Source organism: Telmatherina bonti, assembly GCF_933228915.1.
Source record: "Telmatherina bonti genome assembly, chromosome: 2".
NCBI lineage: Eukaryota > Metazoa > Chordata > Actinopteri > Atheriniformes > Telmatherinidae > Telmatherina > Telmatherina bonti.
The window spans coordinates 19543854-19552397 of record NC_136620.1 but is presented as its reverse complement, the minus strand read 5'-3'; the positions used below and the strand labels follow the sequence as shown (position 1 = coordinate 19552397).

General features: G+C 39.9%; 1 protein-coding gene across 1 annotated transcript; it reads left to right on the top strand.

Annotated features, from left to right (window-relative positions):
* Positions 1–969: 969 nt before the first annotated feature.
* nts (neurotensin) lies at positions 970–5344 on the top strand (the record flags this gene model as incomplete). Its single annotated transcript, XM_079248930.1, has 4 exons — positions 970–1030; positions 1686–1747; positions 3873–4076; positions 5201–5344. The coding sequence occupies 4 exons, from the start codon at positions 970–972 to the stop codon at positions 5342–5344; spliced, it is 471 nt and encodes a 156-aa protein (XP_079105056.1).
* Between the last annotated feature and the right edge of the window lie 3200 nt (positions 5345–8544).

Here is an 8544-nt window from a genome sequence, read left to right as displayed (position 1 = left end):
ATAATAAAACAAACAAACAAAAAAACTGCTGATGTAACTTTAAAAAAAGTTAGAAAAAAAAAACTTAGGAAGCAAACCAAAGTATAATGTAAGAGAATTTCAATTTTATCAAATATTGTTGAAACTGAAATAAGTCTGACGTTTACAGTTCCTGTGCGTGGTGGTCATGTAACGTGTTCCAGTTCAGTTTGACGTTTTCTTAGAAAAGACAGCGACCAGAAAGTTGATCCAGTTTTAGACCGATACGGTTTAATATGTCAGAATAAAGGTTTAATATTGATTAAATTCTATTCATCTCTTTAAATTACGTCTTTAGTTTGCCAGCCAAGCCAATAACCTGTTGAACTGATTCCAAAACAATATTTAGCACAAATAAAGGCAAGCTTCCTCTTTTTTCTTGATACGTGACACAGAGCCTGAGACTGATTTGTGCATCCTCCCACATCACCGTTAGTACCCTTCACTGAGAGACAAGTGCAAGTAAAACCTCTGACTGAGTGCATTCGTTAAGGGAGAAAAGCCAAATCTGCCAAACTCTGACGCAAACTAAACCTTCCGCCTTGTGATGCCAAAGTGACGTCTCATGAGACGGTGACTGGATGGAGAAGATGATATGGAGAGGGATGAGTGAAAGGAGGGGGGTGGTGTCAGTGGGTGGGAAGGTGGGGGGATGGAGATGGGGAAGATGAGAGGAGCTAGGAAGGTGTGGGGGTTAAGAGACTGATCCTCTGACATCACATTGGCTCTTATATACAGAGGGAATGGACCCAACTGCACTTCATACCCATCCAGGAACTGCAAAAGCGTTTTTGGATCTTGAAGAGAAGAGCAGAAGGAAGAAGAAGAAGCAGCAGCATCACTGTAAATCCCTGAACCTTCAACACATGGACTAAATTCCTCCTCGGGTCCTTTTCAGCGTGGAACCCCCTTTTTATGTGACTCTTTTTATTAGATTGTTTTCTTATCAAGATGCAAGTGCAGCTGGCATGTATGCTTCTTCTGTGTTTCACATGTGGCACACTTTGTACAGGTAAGCAACAGGATTCTACCCATGCAAGCTGCATCTTCTGATGGCTTCATTTATAACAACTGCAGAGTGGGAGTGGGGGGGCGACAACAGGGATTCTGTGCCGTTTGCCAACTTGTTCTGTGCAACAGGTGCATCCTTTGTCTTTTATTTTATAGAAATTACTCAAAATGAGAGTTTGCATTTTAAAGATTCCTTGACATTATTTTAAAGCATCTTGACAAAAGTGAACGGGTCAGTCTTGTTTTGGTCTATCAGACTGAAAAACGTTTGCTAAAAGTTTATTTAGAAAGATTATTTGGAAACCGCAAAAATGAAGTAAAGCATCTCTGACTGATCCTATCTAACAATTATCATTTATAGATCGATTGTGTTTGGCTGCAGAGAGCGCCTGAGCCTGCTTTAAGATTCAAGTTGGCAACCATCTAATAAAAAAGTCGGCTTAAATTATCCCCAATAAAACCCAGTAACCATGAACTTAATATGCAAGCTCGTTTGGGAGAATATAAAAACCCCTGATGATCAACAGGCAGCGCTAGATTTATAAAATCATTACATCTTAAAGTTGTTTCATTTAAAATGTTCATTTAACTGTATTTCACTTCAGGTTCTGATGGTTGCTTCTCCTGTTTATTTATTTTTGTTTTGTTGTCTCCAGATGTTGAGCAGGAGCAGCGGGCGCTAGCGGAGGAGCTTCTCAGCAGTCTCCTCACTTCTAAGGTAGGAGATTTTTTTGCTTCATCCTTCTTGATACTTTGCTGACCCCACTTCTACTCACGCTCTCTTAAATACACGCACACGCACACACACACACACACACACACACACACACACACACACACACACACACACACACACACACACACACACACACTCAGACTCTCCAGGTGTTCTTTCATAAAATGTGGATCCTCTTTTGCAGCCACCTTAAATAATGAATCTAATCAGAGGTTGTTTTGTTTGCACTGAAGTTTGATTTTAAGTTGAATGAATGAAGTGGAGTGAACCTCTTTATGTTTTCAGCTAAAATGTGCAGAAAACCCCCCAAAACAAATCGAATCGCTCCATTTGCTGCAGATACGAGCAAGTCCTCTGACAGGAGAGGATAGAAAAGAGGCTGACGGAAACAACTTACTTGTAACTTTGAGATTTTTTTTAGCTGATGTTTGATAGAGGACATGCAAAGCTGAGGGATGAAGTCAGGGAAAGTGGACCTGGAGGCACACAGTGACGGACAGCCGAGCATAATGGGATTCAGATGGAGGTGACAGCAGCGTAACGACGCATCTTCCCTCTTTGTCTGCCTGATAAATAACCAGGGTGCTCGCATGGAGACGTGACGGTGACAAATCAGCCGTGTGATTCACTGCTTCTGATGCTCGGAGGTGGTTCAGGGGTGATGATTGTGATTATAACTTGCTGGATGACTGATGGAGTGCTCGAGAGACTGGGAAGACAAGTATTATAGCGGAAGCTGTCAATCTCCATTTGAACAATGTACACGATTCATTTAGACTGCATGACCTGCTTATCCACTTCACTTCGTCTCTCATTGGGCAGAGAAGGTAGATTGTTATTTGTTTAGTTCTTTTTTAAAAATTAGTTTTATTGTATTTATATTTTTTCAATATTGAGGTTTCATCTTCTTTTGTGGCTGGTTTTGAGATGACCCCTATTATTACCAGTTTGCATTGTTGGGCTGTTGGAGTTTAAGCTGCAAGTTTATACGACTTGTTCAGATATTTGAAAATGAGGGGAAACATTTCAGCATCAAGAATCAGATTTAGCCACATAATCACTAACGTGACCTCACTTGGTCCAAGTCATCCATTTATTCTGCACGTATGTATGAACCACTGACATTTTTTATTGTTTGTTTATGTTTATTTCGAAGAAGCAACAGCTTTTCTGAGTTTAAAACAGAAAACAACTAAAAAACCTGTTTCTGTATTTAAACCGTCTTTAAAATATCGGAAACCCCATCCTGCTCATAAACAAAGAGATCAAACTCAGTTTTAGAAGTTTCGTGCCCAAAAAGAGAGAATGTAAGTGAACTAAAATGTCTTTAATTTAAGAAAAATAATTATTATTGAATTTCTTCTTTCCATGCATTTAAGCATTCCTCTCTCAACACATGATTGGATGTTAATAAGCTGTCCTAACATGTTGCTTGAATTTTATTACCTCTGTTGCTTGCTGAACCAAAAAAGACAGAAATGCTGCAATTAAAGACAAAACAACAACAACAACGAAAAGATATTCTTCCTTTTAGCTTGCCTGACTTAAGATTTGTTTTGCACATTAAGAAAATACAATTTTCTTAATGTGCAAATGTCTTTTGCTATGTTTTCTGCTCATTTTGTATTATTTTTTAACAAAAGAAAAAACAAACTATATTAGTTTTTATTCCCTGTTTTTGAAAGCAAATGGTTACAGTAACTAACAGAGAGCCTTGTGAGTCTATTCTTCCTCTGCAGCAGCACAATGGCGTCTCAGCAACACAAAAATGAATAGTTTCATTCAGTTTGTGGACACTGTGGACACTGTGTGAACTGAGCAAATGACACACTCATTATGAAATTATCTTCTACCAAGTGCAATTCCTATAAGAAAGCAGGCGACATGGTCACCAATTTTAGCAGGAATGTTGGCTTAGATTGCATTAAGCTGTGTTCTTGACTGTGTGAACAACTTTTTTAAAATTTTTATCCAAAAGCCAAACCTGCTAAATCAGCAGTTTAATGTGACAAACTTAAAGAGGGAAGAGTTTCACTTGAACCTCTTCTTATTTAATCTTATTCTTCTTCCTCACCTCCCACTCCCTTTCTTTCTGTTTTACCTTCAGATTAAACAAAATAAGCAGAGTGCCCCCTACTGGCATGTGTCCCTGACCAACCTGTGCAGGCAGGTGGGAGGCCTGCGGCAGGGGGCGTGGAGCAGCGAGGAGGAGGAGGAGGAGAGCGAGCTGAAGGAGGGGAGCCTTCAGCTGCTGGAGGAGCTTTACAGCCTGAAGTACATCTGTCGTGCTCTGCAGAGCCGGGAGGAGAAGGTGAAAAATGCACACACACATAGACACAATGATATAAAAAAAAAAGTCATGTAGTTCATGAAAAATATTTTTATGTTGTATGTTTTACACTTTAGTACCTGAAGGAAAGATGCATCTTTGCATCTTTAAAGTAATGATAATTGTTTTTTTGGACAACCTCTCTCTCACTGACAGCATGTGGCGGGCATTGATGTGCATCTTAAACACTAAACGGCTGATGTGTACTAATGTTAGACTAAAACTTGATTAAAAATAAATTAAACTAAAGTAAATGAAAGTGTTAGCATGACTTAGTTCCAACTGATGTTTTTTCCTCAGAGTTTTCAACGATAAAAAGATCTCAAAAAGATCATTTAAAATTGAACAGATGTGCTGGATTTAAACATGATGTGACACATTAAATTCTTCTCTAAAGATGAAGTAAAAAAAAAAAAAAAAACCCTTTAGATTAGGTTATCAACTCATTAGCATGCAGAGGAGGTTGTGTTTAAAGTTGGTACTTTAACCAAGCTTTTTACCCAGCATTATCATTGCAAGGCTGCAAAATAAGTAACATATCCACATCTGTCTTATTTTTCATAGGACTTGACCTGTTTCATAAATGTGTGTGAAATATTGCAACATTTAAATTTATCATTTAAATAAATCATTCATTTCTTTAATCAGTCGTATGTGGCATATGCAGATTTAAATTAGCCAAAAAAAAAAAAATCAGTAAAACCACTAACAGCATGTTTCAGCTCATATAAAATCCCTTAAACACATGCCCTCTACAGCACTGACACACTCCCATACACACACAAATGCCCACACTTAACCTAAATCTCACTGAGGCATACACTTCACAGGCACACACAGCCCATGTCCCCCTTCCTGTTGCAAACACACCTCATTAAGCCTCCCACCATCCTCCTCATGCCTTCCTCCTCCTCCTCCATCATCTTCCTATTTCCAGTCTTCATGTCCTGTCTGCAGACTGTAGCACCTGTCTTTGCTGCGCACGGCAGCGCAGAGCAGGCGCTCGTCTTTAATCACAGCTACCCATTACCCCGCTGCCAAGCAACAAAACATGTGTCTGCCTGCCACTCACCCACAACCATGTCCCTCCCTCTGCCCCTTCACAGCTACTCCAAGACTCTGCAGAGTATTCAGAGGAGAACAACGATGCTCCACTGAAACGAAAATCCCCCTACATACTGAAGAGACAAGCCGGACACAGCACCAAGTCACGACGGCCGTACATCTTAAAGCGAAGTTCGGTTTACTGACATCCCAGAGAAAAGAAGATGTTTTAATGGACCAGACTATATACTTTATGTGGTGATGAGTGATTTTTTTTCTTCTTCTTTTGTGTCCTTGTAGCTGCAGTGTTTCTTTTCCTGTTGTTTTTATCCAACCAGACCCTTTGATTGTATGTCCAGCATTGAGGCCTGTCTTTATTCTGCTGTGGCTGAGAATAAAATCCTAAGCATCATGCAAACTGTGCATCTCTGAGAAACTGTATTTTCTTTTTCTCTTCCCCGCACAGTGACTCTGTTCTGTTTCAAGATATGATTAAAGGATTCATTAAACAAAACTAATGTGATGTGGCACCTTGTTTTCAACTTTAATGCATCCAAACATGAAGAGAACACTAATAAATCATGTTGGAATCTGTCACCAAAGGACCAAAACAGAAACTATTAGAACAAAAGCAAATTTATCCCCTTGGTTTGGGAAAGGTTTTGTTTAATGGAAAAGTAGAAAACTTTCAAATAAAGCTGATGTTTTTTCATAAATTCTTGTTACAATGACATGTTGCTGTCTGAATGCGAAAATCCAAATGTAATGAGAGATACACAATGCATACTCTGTTTCTGCTCTCTGGGCAGACTGGTTGGAGATGATAGAAAGGCAACTGGAACTGACACTAATTTCAACTAGGGTGAGCAGAATATCTCTGAATGTGATCAGCCTGAAGCAGACAGACTTCAGCAGACATTCAGTAGACACTGCTCATCAAAACTGGACTCCAGAAGGTAGAAAACATTGTTTGATAAGTCTTAATGTTGGTACTTTTTCCACTTATCCAGTGTCTGGTTACAGCGAAGCCCAGACTGCCCTCTCCCCAGGCACATTTGCTCTTTAGGGGGCATTCCTCGGCATTCCCAGGCCAGCCGAGAGATATAATCCTTCCAGCGTGTCCTGAGTCTTCCATGGGGTCTCCTCCTGCAGGGACTATCCCGGAACACCTCACCAGGAGGCATCCAGATGTCCGAGCCGCCTCAACTGACTCCTCTTGATGTGGGGAGCAGCGGTTCTACTGAGTCCCTCCCGGATGACCGAGCTTCTCATCCTGTCTATAAGAGAGAACCTGGCCGCCCTGCAGAGGGAATCCATTTCAGCCGCCTGAATGATATTGTTGGTACAGTTTATGCCATTTCCAATGACTCCTGTTTATTAATGCTCATATTCATCTTTGCTTTTCTGTAAAGAATCTTCCAATTAAAATTCAGTCATTCCAGCCACATTCAGTCTCAAGTAAGAAGCTGTCAAGATTCCTCTCATTGATTTTAGATAAATAAATGAATGTACAATAACTGAATATGCAGGGATGTAGGAATGACAAAGCCATTATGAAACATTTTTATAGAACATAAATTAGGCTGAAATTCCATTTGCATAAGTTTTTAAAGAGTTTAATAAGGATTTAATAACAGGTGAAAACTCCTACAGATAACAAATCTGTCTTTTAAATGGTCCATGGAAAATAACTAAACCTTGGACAAAAATCATAAAATCCAGTTTAAGAGAGCAAAATACTGCCAGATGATTGATGTGTGACAAAAACTTTCAGTAATATCAGCAGTTTTAGCACCACGCAAACTCCAGCGCAGAAAGGACCAGACCAGAGAACTGCGCTGGATCAGACCAGAGAACTGCGCTGGATCAGACCAGAGAACTGCGCTGGATCAGACCAGAGAACTGCGCTGGAGTAAATGAATGTCTCGCCATTTATAAATATAAATCTCATCCCTGATTCAGAAACTGCTTTTTCAGACTTGACTTTTTAACTAAACATCCAAAAGACCTAAAAGACGTACACAGAGTACACGGTAACATTGCTATATTGATATTCACTGGACGAAAAAACACCTCTCCTTCAACACAAGCACCCCTCCGGCTTGATATGGTAGTACTGGTATTCTTTCAATACAATGCATTAATGCTGTTGGGACTGAATGTCTTACATGCATTGTACCTGCTCTTGGTAACCCTCAGACCTCACTCTGATCTGATTCTATGCAAATATGTCTCTGGCAGAAGAAGATTACAAAGTTAATTTCAAATCTAACTTTTTCAGCTCCTTGTGCATCAGAAGAGAAAATGATGTTCACCTCCTCTGTATCGAGGTGGCAGCTGACAATTGAGAGAAAGACAGCTTTGACATAATGGGGGATTTTAGGTTGAGCCCTTTAACATTGAAGCTTTAAGGTTCTGAATGAATTCATGTAAATTTAAAGCACGAAAGAAAAAAAAAAACACTTAAAGCGTACTTCAAACTCAATAGGGTGAGAGGATAAAATCATCTGCAGTCCTTCATTTTCAAGCTTTTAATCCACTTGCAGTAGATATTTATCCTCTGATTTTAATCACAATGTCTCTGCAGCTAAACACGGAGATGGTTTTATTTCAGAGGATGCGATAGTTCAAAGGTCAGACTTTGCAGCATGAGAGAGCCTTCGGTTTTCATTCTCCTCACATCAGTAACAGGAAACAGTGCATGTGCTCATCGCTGGCAGTGGATGGCGGTGTTGCTCAACTAGTCTGAAGGCCTGAATCACACTCATATAATACAAGTTTCCCTACTGGCAAATGAAGAGCTTCTAAAAGAAAAAAAAGACAACAAAGCAGGTACAAGGACTCAAAGGAAGAGGAGGGCTCTGAAATGAGGACATCTTTAATCTAGTGTGAATCACAAAATTAACAACTAATTCTTGATAACTTTGTAACAATAGGATTGTCGTCCTTTAGACACCATGACACAACCATTGCCTAACTTTTCCTGCTGCTTAATCATTTCATAGACAGCAAATATAATACAACCATTCATTTGAGTGATTTACTTTGTATTTTACTTAGACCATAGTTATGTCAAGGTTCTGGTTTTTAACCTTCATGGAGTTAGATAAATCTTCTGGCATTACCTCATTGGCTGACGGGTATTGTTGTAGCAGAGAGCCATAAGGAGAATTTTGGCTCATCTTTTGGGACTGCTGAATGTGGGGAGCTGATTTGGCTGAGGGCGTGTGTCGGGGCATCTTCGGGGTGCGCACTGGGACCACATTCACCACACGTTGGGCGTGTGCTGGGTGTGCGCTCAAGGGGCACATTTTGGATGCATTTGATGCATGTATAGAAACTGTAAAAGTGATAAAGGTATCAAAAGATATCAGAAGATATCTTTTGCAGCCAATAACAAAATGTA